At 35.9% G+C, this 14472-nt stretch overlaps 2 protein-coding genes across 13 annotated transcripts in view; both read right to left on the bottom strand.

Moving 5' to 3' along the window:
* Window positions 1-128: 128 nt before the first annotated feature.
* On the bottom strand, window positions 129-10334 carry chpt1 (choline phosphotransferase 1). The gene is made up of 8 exons (XM_079817370.1): window positions 9899-10334; window positions 6393-6540; window positions 5044-5185; window positions 4866-4950; window positions 3259-3390; window positions 2879-3037; window positions 2615-2740; window positions 129-1445 (listed from the first exon to the last, which is right to left on the bottom strand). Exons 1-8 carry the CDS (start codon window positions 10136-10138, stop codon window positions 1329-1331), a joined length of 1149 nt encoding a protein of 382 aa, XP_079673496.1. The 5' UTR covers window positions 10139-10334; the 3' UTR covers window positions 129-1328.
* A 1355-nt stretch (window positions 10335-11689) lies between these two features.
* mybpc1 (myosin binding protein C1) overlaps window positions 11690-14472 on the bottom strand; it is a gene marked incomplete at its 5' end in the record, with an annotated part of 41755 nt that continues 38972 nt past the window's right edge. For all 12 annotated transcript variants that reach the window (XM_079817376.1, XM_079817375.1, XM_079817378.1 and 9 more), the window contains one exon: window positions 11690-13278. In XM_079817376.1, coding sequence (XP_079673502.1) covers window positions 13160-13278 — 119 coding nt within the window. In that variant the 3' untranslated portion in view covers window positions 11690-13159. The remainder of the gene's footprint in view (window positions 13279-14472) is intronic.

Genomic DNA, 14472 nt, shown 5'->3' on the forward strand with positions numbered 1-14472 from the left:
ACTGCTTTGATATGCCTTGCTGTTTTGAAATGTGAAATGCAGCTGCACCTAAAGTCACATTTTCAGGTGTTACGTGTCACTGCTTCTTGCTTTCAGAACGAGGAAATGACTTGAGACTTTAGACGGCGTTCTATTCAAATCACACAAAATGTATTGTTTTTATTAGCCCTTTGGGAGGAGATGATTCTAAGCAGGCAGAGAGTGCATCATAAAACAGGCACAGAGGATCAACACCCCCCAAAATCCCTCTAAACCCCCTCCAAAAAAAATCGTGTCCCTGTTTTTAGCACACAGCCACAATCCTTGACAATTAAGTTCTTTCAATTATTATTTTTGTTTTAAACAGGCTTGACTTGATTTCACACTAAATCCAGCCAGATTATTAACATAAATACATACACTGTAATCACTGGACAATCACAAAAAGTTTCCTTTTACTTCTTAAAGCTACAATGGCTGTTTGGGCAAGGTTTATTTCTGGATCTTATTGTTTATGTAAAGTCTCGCAAGATCTACAAATAGCTGCTTTTTGTAATGACGGTAAAAATCCTAAATGGTACATATGTTCTGTGGTGTAACCCATTGGCAGTTTGTCGACTATATGAGGTCTTAAACAATAACAAAACATGTAATACTTTTTTCTTTTGTACCAAGACCAGAGTGGTCTAAATGAAATTGTGGATATTATATGGTGTAGAAAACAGGCTTACTTAAAAAAAAACAACAGAAGATTATTTGATTGCCCAAACTGCAGTTGTAGCTTCCCTTTTTTGTTTAAGATTGACATACATAATCAAACCCCAAAAAAACAGTGATAAAAAAATGTTTTCCCCCATTAATTATCTTGTGGACTTTTTTTTGATTATTTTTCTCATCTTTATCTTTGACCAAATGCTTTGGATTTAACTTTAGTTACAGATTATTTGATTTCCCAACCATTCCAATGTATCTTTTGAAATAATTATAATAATAATCTATAGTTCGTCCAGCAGAGAATGAACCATTTCAAGGCAACAGAAAACTTGAACTTGGCTAAGCGACGCTCTGGCCCTGAGGCCATGTTTTGTACATTTTGTTGTGTCTAAACTTTTTCTTTTGATCCAGTGAGTTATTCTAGTGTACAGTAGTGTGGTTAAAAACCATACGAGCTGGTCTTACTCGAGATGGTCTCGTCAAACCTGGCAAAACGTTCAGTTCCGTTAGTTTGTGGTGGTCACACTGTCAAGGCCGTTGCGGTTTTGGTTGGTGGGGTTCTCCTGCTCTAGCATGAGAAGCGGGACGACGTCTTCTTTCTTAGATCCTGCTTTCTCCTCCCGCCGGGCAAATTGTCAGTCTCTGTGGGCGTGGCCCTGTGGGGTGATGCTGAAAACCCGGATTCGTAAGTGGGAGGCGATTTGCAGGCATAGGCCCATGCAGTAACGCACCAGATCCACCAGGGACAGCACCTAAACAGTGATCGAGAAGACAGACTTGTTTAGTTTCGACTCAAATGCTATTTGCTATGGAAGCTTGTTTCTGCCACGGAATAAAACAAAAATAATTCTGACATTCTTTCTCAGAATTGTGAGACATAAACTTGCAATTGACCTATCGGTAAGCCCCGCCTCCCTTAGTTACAGTTGCTAACTCTGACAAACAAACAGAGTTGCTAATTGTCTTACAATGACAGCTGTCAGTGTGAAAACCTCGTCTCAAGATGTTTTTGATCCATTTTGGACACAGAAGGACCACCTCTCATTCGAGGAGCATTCAAGTGGGACTTAAATATGCCATGGTGGGATATATAAAAGATTTTAAAATAGAAATGGTGGGTAACAAGATTAATTTGGAAGCGAGGGTTTACAGATCACAATGCAGGCGGGAGAAGCCTCATGTTATCCAGGATCAACACTGTTCATGTACAGCAGGGTAAGATTCAATTAATTTACATTTAACCAGTTTAATATGGAGAGGCACTGAAATGTAGACCTTCGTTTGTGTTTTTGACCTACACTGTACATGATGTGAGAACAGTTCGCTATTTATGTTTGTACGTTGGCATGGACTCTAACTTTAATTGAAACTTAATGAGAGAATGAACGTTTTTGTCTTCACTGGGATTGGAGTTGAATACTTAGGGAACCAGGTTACTGCGCCTGCCACACAGCTTAATCCAAAGCAGACATTTCTTTGGGTTTAGGAAATGGAATAAAATAAATTCCATTGCCCAATCTCTCAGGATACCTGGACATCGTTTTACCATTTTTGTAGCATAAACTCCCATCAAACCAATGAGAGCTTTGGATCTTCCAATGTTTCTCTATGGCACTGAAACCTAAAGATGTCCGATTGGCTTGCGTTCGAGGGGAGGGGCTTACCGATTGGTCAATTGCGTGTTATAAAGTTTGAATTCTGGAAGTTTATATCTCATAATGCTGAGAAAAAAAGTCAGAATTGTGAGACGAACAGTTAAAAATAAATACCTTTTATTATTATTTGTTTTATTCTGTGGCAGAAACAAGCTTCCATAATTTGCTCATAAAATGCAATGGTCATTTAGCTTTATAGTATGTTATAAAAAAAAACATTGAAGCAGTTTCATTGCAGGTTTGACCCGCTTATGGTTCTGGCTCACCATGGCGATCCAAAGCACGATGTGTTCATCAACGAAGCTGTTGAAATACTGATTTAGGAAGAGGAGTCCAGGACCAATGAAAGCTGTGTCCGGAAGATGAAGCTCACTCTTGGTCATATGGGCCACCTGTAGAGCAAAGCATACCTGAAAACACCTGATGCATTTTGGATAACTGTCAGGAAAGGATGACGTGTATGATTACATGTGCCAAATAATGATTTTGACTGTCCTCATGTAGGCACCAGCTACATGAGAAACACTCACCACCAGCTTATTTGAGATCTTGGCGATCACCATGCCAAATGTAAGGATATAAAGGCAAGGGTGGTGCTCGAAAAGCAGACTGGAGGACTTTTTAAAGATGATGAAGGCCAGAGTGAGGATGAGGCCGATGTGTAGACCAGGAGACAACACACTGGTGTCCTGAGGAAAGACGTGCACTGTTAAAGTTACAGTATTTATTATTTTTAACAAAAGACCACTTTTCCTCACTTTTTTTTTCCTTTGCATTGTTAAACCTTGCAAATGAGTTATCATATGAAGCACTAAGCTAAAAAAAACATGACTGAAGTAGGAATCAATGCTTTTAAAGAACAAAACCAACAAAGACCTTAATAGCCCATGCACTGCTGGAGTGCACTTACTGCGACAGTTGAGCCGTTCTTGCCCACTCCACCATTCAGGATGATGTAGAAGTAGTTATAGGTTGAATACAGGAACCCGCCGATGATGCCGAGAATTGGAAAGGTTTGCAAATTCACACCAAGAACAGGCAACTGGGTGAAACATATGAGAATGTATAATATGAGAATAGCTGTTAGTTCGTGTCTCATGTGAGCTGGGGTGCTGGGAAGGGGACGGGGCTGAAGCTTTGAGCATGCTTTACAGAATAAGGGGGAGGTTCGAAAAGACTGATGTGCGTGTCGACATCAACTGCTGTTTTCTGCTTTTTTGGCAAGATCATGTCTATGGGTGACTGGTAGCCATGGTAGCAGTTTTTACCTATATTTACCTTTACACAGTCTGTCCTCAGACAGGAGGCAAAGAGCAAAAGACAGAAGGTTTACTTAACACACTCAAAAAGGGGGCTCTGTTATGATTCACAGTTTTGGAGGATTTCATGTTTTTTTTTTTTTTAAATAAATTATCTATAATATTTAATATAGTATGTTGAACCCTTTTGAACCGTGTAGACTGGAAGCACCCAATTGCATGTCACACTGCAACTGAGGTTATTATATTAAATTACATTTACTTACATTTATTATAATATTAGCATTACCTAAATTTATTATTTTTATTATAATATTAGTATTGAGAATCAACTTGTAAATAAACAAATCAAATAGTATTAAACATTATATTTACCTAAATTTATATTATTAGTATTTTTAATGTTAGTATTGTGAATAAACATGTAGTATAATTAAAACTAATATTTATATTATTATATTTAAATAAATGTAGGTAAATATAATATACATCTATATAAATAATAATATTTAAATAAACTAATACTTATATTCTATTTATATTTTTATATTAGATTTACCTAAATGTATTATTACCTAAATGTGTTATTTGTATTATTATTATGTTAGTACTGTGAATAAACAAATACATAAACATGTAAATAAATGAAAAAATTATATTTGTATTATATTTAAATACATTTAGGTAAATATAATATAAATCTATATATAAATAGAATATAAATATTAGTTTTTAATTATTTACATGTTTGTTTATGTTTATTAACAACAGTAACATTATAATAATAATAAAATAATAATGTAATAGATATATATTATTTACCTACATTTAATACATTATTATTTTTATTATATTAGTATTGTGAATAGTCTCGTAAATAATTAACAAGTATTAATAAAAAAGATGTGAAATCGTGCATGAGGGAAAATAATTGCAATATATATTGATAATTGTATTGGCACAGCCCTAGTATGCATATGGTTTGATGCAACAACAACAACAAAAATATTGATTTTAAATTAGTAGGCCAGAAACATTTATAAGCTGATTTTGATGTAACAGTCATTAGTTACTTACAACTATCATCAGGAAATCTGCAACAAGTCATAGACACGGAGTGTCTGTGTTTTCCATTTGAAACCACATTGTGATTGGCCACAATGGACTTTACCAGTGTCGACTAGACGGTTTCAGTGATTATGGAGTGAATTTATGAACGTGTGATGCAAAAGTCTGTTAAAGAAGGCCAATGACATACCTTAATCTCCCAAAGATTCACTCCTCCGAATGCTGTCATCACATACATGATCATAATAGCAATCTGGACCTCTGTCACGTCAACCCTGCAGAAACCGTTCGATAATAAAACAGTCATCACACAGACAGGTTCAATGAATTCAAAAAGTCAAAAATAAGCCGTGAATAGATGCACTCACAATCCGAAGCGGAGTGTTCCAGACACATACGTCTGCCAGTGTGCGCAGAAAAACATGAACATGCCCACAAAGCCACAAAAAAACATCCAGTTAGGGTGAGCGCCGATCCCACAGGAAATACACGTTCCCACGGCAACAAACACTAAGAGAGCAATCATATTAGAATGATGTTAATATGTACAGATGTAAATAAACAACAAAGACTTAAATCTACTGCTAATCAATGAAAGTATTACCCAATATCCAATATTATTATTGTAAACAATAATACATAAAATTGATTGTCAAGGGTGTTGCTAGGCGGTTGCTTACTGGGCCAATTTAAAGGGATAGTTCACCCAAAAATGAAAATTCTGTCATTAATTACTTACCCTCATGTCGTTCGACACCCGTAAGACCTTTGTTCATCTTCAGAACACAAATTAAGATATTTTTGTTGAAATCCAATGGCTCTGAAAGGCCTCCATTGGCAGCAATGTAATTTGCACTCACAAGACCCATAAAAGGTACTAAAGACGTCGTTACAAAGTCCATTTCACTACAGTGGTTCTACAATAATTTTATGAAGCGACGAGATTAGATTTTGTGCGCAAAATTTTTTTTTATTTATCCAACAAGTTCTTGTCTTCCGCCTGGGCCTTTGACGTGAACTCACGAAGCACCACGACGCATGCGCGAGAATATGACTTTAATTTCACGGCTTTGATAAGGCACTTTTACGTGTACATGTTCGTTTCTCACGGTTCGGGCATCCAGGAAATGCACACTTTAGCCCCATTTTGAGCACTACACCAAGACCTAAAGCACGATCAATGTAGAATTCAACAGCTTAGATACGGCGCGTCTTCCTCTGCTTGTAAACAAAGCTCCTCGCTTCCGGGTCATGTGTCAGAACACCGGCTCTATTCTCGCACATGCGTCGTGGTGCTTCGTGAGTTCACATATAAGGGCCTAGACGGAAGACAAGCACTTGTTGAATAAAGTCGTTATTTTGTCTTTTTTTTGCGCACAAAAACTATTCTCGTCGCTTCATAAAATTATTGTAGTCTTTAGTACCTTTTATGGGTCTTGTGAGTGCAAATTACATTGCTGCCAATGGAGGCCTTTCGGAGCCATCGGATTTCAACAAAAATATCTTAATTTGTGCTCCAAAGATGAACAAAGGTCCTACGGGTGTCGAACGACATCAGGGTAAGTAATTCATGACAGAATTTTCATTTTTGGGTGAACTAACCTTTTAAAAGAGATTCAAATCACTAACTGTAAGTATAAACAATAATGGTTGCCTGAGAAGGCACTACTAAATGTTACTCATAAAAAAGGACGAAAGGTTGTCTGGCTGGTTATACCTGTTGAAACTGCGTCACAGCCATGGTCAAAGAGCTCCCCAAGAGCTGAGCTGCTATTGGTCCGCCTGGCCTGCTTTCCATCAATGGCATCCAGCGATTGGTAGATGAAGAGACCTAAGGCGCTGAGAATAAAGGCCCAACCTGGAGCCTAAAAAGGGTAGATAGATATAAAGGAAAAAAAGAAATGAGCATTTTGTAGACCAAGTTCTTCTTGTTTGACTGGGCTCAAAGCTAATGAGCCATAATAATATTTCCAAATGCTCTTTCTTGAGATTTGTTCATTTACTTGCAGTTTCTAACATTCAACCACTCAAGCTTGCAGCTCTCTCATGCCAAGAGAGAAAACAAAACCTCCAACTAAACTTTGACCTCTAACTGTAGATATGGATGTTTGTATTATTTTGTGCAAGACTGAAAATAAAACGTATCAAGGTTAGCAAACATGGACACAAAGGAGCTTTCTTTTATCTTTACTTTAATAGATACAGTTATCTCCACTATTTTGCCATTATTTAATTTGCTGAGAGACGTTTTTGGAAAGAAGCACCCACAGCCATACATATTATTCAATGCTACCTGCAGTGCAAAGTGAGAATAATCAAATAATATTAAAGAAAGAAAATGTAGCAACAAATGTGACATGATTTAAAGGAGACTGGCATAATTGTCTACCCTAGATTGTTGCCTCCTTTACTTTAATGCAGTTTCTTTACAGGCCTAATTTTCCATATTATTCATTTCATACCTCTAAAACATTAGGATTAGATTGGAAATATAAGATTTAGCATATTAACATAGGTGTAATAGAGTAACAGGTGTAATAATAAGAGATAAAGGATGAAAAAAATACTATATAAAGGCTGTGAATAACCAATATGACATTGTGGAGTGCTTTGAAATGACTCATAATCGCGGATAATTCAAAATGAGAAAACGGTGTGCAAGTTGTTTAAATCGTGTGCGTGCGAGTGAGTGTGTGTGAGTGTGAGAGATTACTTGTACGACTGTCTTTGTGAGGACCGGTATGAGTTTTAGACCATCGGAGTGAGGACATTGAGGCCTGTTTGAGGGTCAAGATTAGGCACTTAGTTGTGATGGGAAGGGTTAGGGTAATGAGCTAGAGATTGCATTGTGTCAATGAATGTTCTCACAAAGATATAGATTTCCAAGAGTGTGTGTCTTCATGTTTTTCTATCCCAGTGGGGACTTCAACCTGAATACACACAGACTCATAGGGACCTGAATTGAGGTTGAGTTTTTTTTTTTTTGAAAATGTAAAAATGCATAACGTTTTCTGTGATGGGTAGGTTTAGGGTTAGTATAAGGGGAGAGAATATACAGTTTGTACAGTATAAAAACTATTAAGTCTATGGAGAGTCCACACAAAGATAGCGAACCAGACGTGTGTGTGTGTGTGTGTGTGTGTGTGTAATAGTCTGATATGGGCAAAGGTTCATGTGGCCTGGGTTGATTTCCCAGAGAGCCTACATGCAGGCCATCTGGTTTCACGCCACATTCACAAAACAGAATAAGCCCCCTGCGCATTTCAGATCAGATCAGTACTTTTCATTCAAAAAACCCTTGAAGGCCTTTAATGTATTAAATAATTCTCCCTGTTAAGGCTGTGACTGTGGATGTGATTCCTAAATCTATCTGGTTGTTGTTAGGAGAACAGGACACACGACTCAATATCAGGCCTATGCAGATATTTGATTAATGACATACAGTACAGTATAATTTATGTTATATCAATTCTGATACTAGACACAGAGACTGATAATTTACATTATACTATATTAATTGGAGATTATGTACTGTATGTACGTGGTTGTCAGATGAAATGTGGGCCTAAATATGTTGATGATATATGTGTATTATCTGACCTCCAGAGGCCCTTTGTTTTAAGCAACACTTATGCTACTGTTCAGACGTTTGGGTTTGGTATGATTTTTAAAATATTTTTGAAAGAAGTCTCTATGCTGACCAAGTCTGCAATTATTTGAGTAAAAACGGTAATATTATGAAACACTTTTCACTTTGAGTAGGCTATATTTTCAGCATCATTACTCCAGTCTTCAGTGTCACATGATCCTTCAGGAATAATTTTAATATGATTTGGTGCTCAAAAAACATTTCTTAATATTAGCCACGTTAAAAATGGTTGTGTTGCTTAAATAGTTTTGTGGGAAGTGAAAACGATGATACATTTTTCCATGAAAAAGTTTATTTAAAATATATATATTTTGATTATAAATGTTTAACTTTTGCTGATTAAAGCATTAATTACCTTAAAAATCTTACAGACCCCAAACTATTATTATTATTAGGCTCAGGAAAAAAATTTGTTCCAGTTATCTAATTTGATTCATAATTTGTAGGTGATAAAAGCAACATCACATTCATAATTGTGCAGTAGTCGTGAATATCATCACAGTTGTGATTACCTGTAGCCTTGTGCTAATATTCAATACAGCAGCTCTTTCTCATGCAATAGTGCTTAATTATAATATTATATGATTATGATATGAATTTTATTATAACTTTGGGAGGCTTGACCAATAAATTTGTCTCCGGGTCAACGTTCACTGTAAACTCCCTTTATCTATGTTCTATCCTGGCAACAGGTGGGTTAAAGTTGTGCATTCAGCAGCAATCTCCAGAACTGTGTGGCAATAAACACAGGAATCTGGACTTTGCCAGTGGACTATAGTCTATGATTCTGGAAATATGACACACAGGGTACTGTGACATGTGGTCACAGTGCAGCCTAGAATCAGATAGAGAGGGTCAACAGCTTAAATAACAAACAGTGATCTGAATGGCCTGTACAGTCAATAAATCTGATAAAGCTGCTTACAATGACTTTCAAGCTACAACTTCAGGTAACACTTTATTTTAAGGTGACGTAGTGACATGTAGGTTAGTAGTAGGCCTAATAGCCGTACATTCTGCATGGTTACAAGTAGCCTAACTAACCATAAACCAAACCATAATCTTACACCTATAGTAAGTACATGTAGTTGAATCCTTAGTACTTATTTGTGTGGGTTACACTTTATTTAAAGGTGTCATTGTTACAGTGTAAAGTACTGAGGAGTAATAATAATTAACTATACATACTTACTATAGGGTTAGGGTAGAATTAGGGTTTGGTTTAGGGTTAATTGCATGTAATTATGCATAATGTACTGTTATAACTATGGTAAGTACATGTAACGTATGTAACAAGGACACTGTACAATAAAGTGTTACCACCCAGCTTCACAATACATCAATTAGCGTGAATCGATAAACCAATGTACCACAAGAGACACTGGCCAAAATGCACAAACATGAAACCACGAAACGTTAGCCTACTTGTGTATTTATAGTATTTGTTCAGCACCACCGAAAGCAATGGCATCCTGAATATGTGTGTTTATTTTTAAATCTGACGTGGCAGGGCATTTAAATAGAATGAAGCACGTAACGCTGTCACTCAAAGTTTCGCTCGCGTCTGAACTCACCTCTTCCGTGGCCGAGGGACTGTAATACACGAGAATGACCGTCGTTAATATGTTAATGATAAGTCCAATGATGGTCAGTGTGTTCGGCGCGACCCACGTCGGGATCTGCTGGACCAGCCAGTTCCAGTATATCTGGCAGGGCGGCTCGAAGAGAGAGCGACCGGCCGCGCTGTACTTGTGCTCCTCCAGGCGCTTGAGCTGGACCGCGGACAGCGGCTCCGGACACGCGCAATGAGGCATTATGATCGCTCTTTTGGCAGGGTCAATGCAATGTTTTGGTCCTAATCCCCAGGTGTCCACTTAGAAGACGACATTAGCTTGCGGTGGTTACGTGTGAAGAGTCATTTTGATGAGCGGAACCGACAGTCTCCTCCGTTCCTAATAGTTGAGAGCAGATAAACATAGAGGCGCAGGAAACTGCGGTCCGGAAGAGGACACACAAACAGCCGGGAAATTTGAACGGCCACGGTGCCGCGTCTGACCACCAGGGGCGCAAATGTTGATGTTCTGATTTACATTGCAGGCAGTCTTATTATTGTTACTAACTCATTTAAATTAGGCTGAAATTAAATATTAATATTAGGTGAAAGACAAATGTATTTCAGTCTAATTTTGGTTTTAGTTGAATTACTAAAATTACTAAAACGTAAGTAAATATTTCTATTTAGCTTCATTTTAAGGCACAATATGTAAGATTTGTGGATTCAAATATCCAAAAAAAAAAAAAACCCACTAGAACAATATAATATATTTTGTTGACTTGTGTACTTACACTATCCCTATGTTTCCAAGAATGTTTAAATCGAGAGAAATAAGCAATTTTAACCAGCACATGGACCGTGTCTGTGCGTCGTCTATCAATGACATCATACCACATTACCCTCGATTTCCTCAATTTATTTTTTTGAAACCATGGAAACACCACAGACACTTCAATATATTGTGTTTTATTAGACGGGTGAGCAACTGTCTGGATACATTAATCGACAGAAAACTAATCATTGTTATGCTCAACACAGTTAGTCTTATATTGTTTAAATCTCGTTTTCATGATTTACAGCGAGTATTTTACCATGCCTAATACCGATCTTTCTTACTTCAGTGTGCAAAAAGTGTCTCATAGTAGCCAAGCGAACGCACAGAGTAGCATTATAACATAACTTTCCACAGACTCAAATGTATCTAATATAATAAAACCATGACTGGAAAAAGCGGCAGCGTAATAAAGCATAATAAAAGCTCTGCGAAATCCAGGGCTGAATCCGAAATCGCCCAATAAACCCTCAATCACTATTCCTTACTTTAGTCCACTAATACAGTTCACTTGAATGAGTGAATAAAAACAAGTGAGCGAATTCGGACAGCCGTTTTGTGTACATCGGCTTTACACTCGTTATTGCGGTGCAATGTGGGATAGAATGAGTGCCCTCAATAATGTCCACTATGGTTTCGGACACCACTACAAATGGCTGTCCCCTCAAAAAGTTCCCCATTTATAGGGTGTGGTTTCGGATTCAGCCCAGGTGTCCTCATGCGACGCTTTTGTTTTGAATAAGCAATATCAAGTGGAAAAAAATTACATATTGTGGCTTTAACAAAAAACTAATAGAAATGACAAAAGCACATAACAAAATTACTAAAATGTAAACTAATATGAAAATAAAAGCTAATCCACAATATTATAGCAATATTACACCTCTCATACCATCATAGAGTTGATTTGACCCAAATTAAGGCTTGAGCCCTGGCAAAATAAGTCGAAACAAAAAATTGAAGAGGATTTTTTTTTTTTAGTAATTTAATTATATGGGTTTCAACAGAGTAACCACAAAAGTTTGATTACAGTCATGGTGCGTATTTTCACCTGGCGATAAACAGATGCTAACAAATAGTCACAAGTTGTTTTGGTAACAATATAGCAACAACACACAGCTTGAGCGCTTTTCATTCATTTCGCATCACTATTGGACAAAACCATAAATACTGTCCTTATTTATCACTGTGTGTTAGATGTTCTAGATGTTAAATCTTAAAAACATTTTACAAGACTTTTTTGGTGTGTCCCAATTTATGTACACTAAAAAAAACCTACGCTTTTCTTAAGATTTACGCATTTCAATAATATAGTAAAATTCCATCAAACTTAATTGAATAATCCTTATATATTTTAATTCAAATGAATTATTCAATTGAAATATGTAAGGATTATTCCATTCAATCTGATGGAATTTTACTATTGATTGAATTTTTGATTTTATTTGTATTTTTTTATGTTCGTTATGGACAATTCTATGCCATTTTTTAGTAGTGTCTTTACACTGGAAATTCCGAAAAGATAAAGTGTACTTTAAATACCCGTTAGATGCATTTAATTAACTGAAAAAAAAAGAAAAAAAAAGTGGAATGTTGGACACCATGCACTAAATACAATTTAGGGTCAAATATGTATAGATAACTAGACTTGAAGTTCTTAATGGTTTCCTAAAGCTTACAAAAGAAAAGGGATGAATTTTTATTCAAATGAAATGATTTAAACCCAAATATTGATAGAGACGGAGATGCAGATTGATTGCCCAGAACAGTGTTGCCCAGTCTAGCAAGAGAAACAAACAAGCCCAAAATATGCAAAATAATAATATCTTTCGAATTAAGAAAGAAACAAATGTTTTTCATATAGAGACATTTATTCAACTGTCATGCTAAAATGAACATTGGCATGTACAATCAAGAAACCTTAGACAAACATGTCTCTCTCTGACACTCAGACTTGTCTGTCTGATGTCTGATTGGCCAGCTGCACAGCATTGATATTGCTAATCTAAGTGGATTTCAGTAGTGAATGTTGGAAAGGGGTTGGAAAATTCAGGGGTAAAATCAAACGGGCAGAAAAAAAGAAAAGAAAAGAAAAGACAGAAACAGCAAAACCCAGACTTTGGATCACCCTAGTCCTCCCAAACCCAGAAAAACATAAATTAACCGCATCATCATACTGTATCTGTAACTGACTGCTCAATGACTTTCACAAAAAAAATTCTATTTGTGATCTATTTTGAAGCTACAAGCCAGTTCACTAAAGGCATGCATGTTCTGAGTTTCAGTGGCACTTCTTAAAACACAGCTTTACATGATTGCACAGTGACAGACGCAGACTTTTCTAACTATAGATCCGTGTCTGAACAAAGCATACCATGCCAAAGACACATGTGTCGTTATTTGTAGTAGTGACAGGGATTTCTGGGTAATCATTGGGTCAGTCAGCCTTCAGTTGGATCCCTTCTTCTCTGACTCTGACTTCTCTGAGGTTTTAGACTCGTTCATGTACTTATCAATGAGGTGTAAGGGAACGCCTCGCTTCATCAGCTCAAAGAACGTAAAACCTCCTGAAAGAGGGGAAGGATAGACAGAGTCAGAGAGAGGACACATTTGTTCTTCACAATATACTGCGGCCACATAAGCATACTTAAAAAATGTCTGAAAGTCTTTGTATTATATAAAATATCAAACCTAGTGCCATTTATTTTAAATAAAGACAACCCTGCACACTTCTTAAGCAGAACGTTTCACAAAAAACGTTTGTGAGGTTTCCAAATTATAGATGAATTATTCCAAATGTGGACACTTGTTCACCAACTGATTTCATACGTCCACCAGAAATCATCTTGATACAAAAAACATAATTTGTTTGCAAGCACACTTTTAAAAAATACTTGTTACAGAAGTAATATACTTTAATATACTTCTGCGTAAAGTGAATGTGATGTTTTCTGCGCAGTTGCTATTAAATGAAAATGCATTATTGTAATCTAAAAATGTATATTAAATACAATTAGCTAGAGTGCTTTTTTGACCCACTTAAGAAGGACATTAGTACGTTTTTATGTAATTTCATACTTCTATTATCTTTGAAATATGGTTAAAGTGTACTGCAAAATATACTGACAAGCATTTATGGTGAACTTAACATATACGCTTTATATATGTTTTTTTTTAACTTGTATGTAAATATAGGCTATTTGTATTTACACTAGTGCTGTCAATGATTAAAAAAAAAAGAACTAAATCACTTCTTTTTTTTGTAATTAGTCGCGATTAATCACACCTAAACATTAACGTTTTTAATATTTTTTATATGGTAATTATTTCACATTTAATCTCCAAATTAATGTAGAAACAACATAAAGACAGTATATTTTAAATATAGGAAATATTGGCTACAGAAATTGAATAAATGGATCACTTCAAATTGAACACTTCAGTCTTAAATATTTTTAACGCATAACACTAATTTTGACAGCCCTAATTTACACATTTGCACATAAAATTGCTATTCCATTTAAAAATGTATTAACCTTTGAATGTGATATAGAAATAATACAGTTAAAATTATAGTCACATACTTTACATGTGTTTATAGTATGTTAGTCAACACATGACTACTCTTTATAGAAGACATACGATTATTAAAAACATGATTTAAATGTTAAAGTGAAACTTTTACACTCTTTAAAAGTGTACTCAACTTTGTTAACATAGTCATGAAACTGTATAATTGAGTGGCATTTTATTTCATTATT

The sequence above is a fragment of the Gobio gobio genome (assembly GCF_949357685.1).
Source record: "Gobio gobio genome assembly, chromosome: 5".
NCBI lineage: Eukaryota > Metazoa > Chordata > Actinopteri > Cypriniformes > Gobionidae > Gobio > Gobio gobio.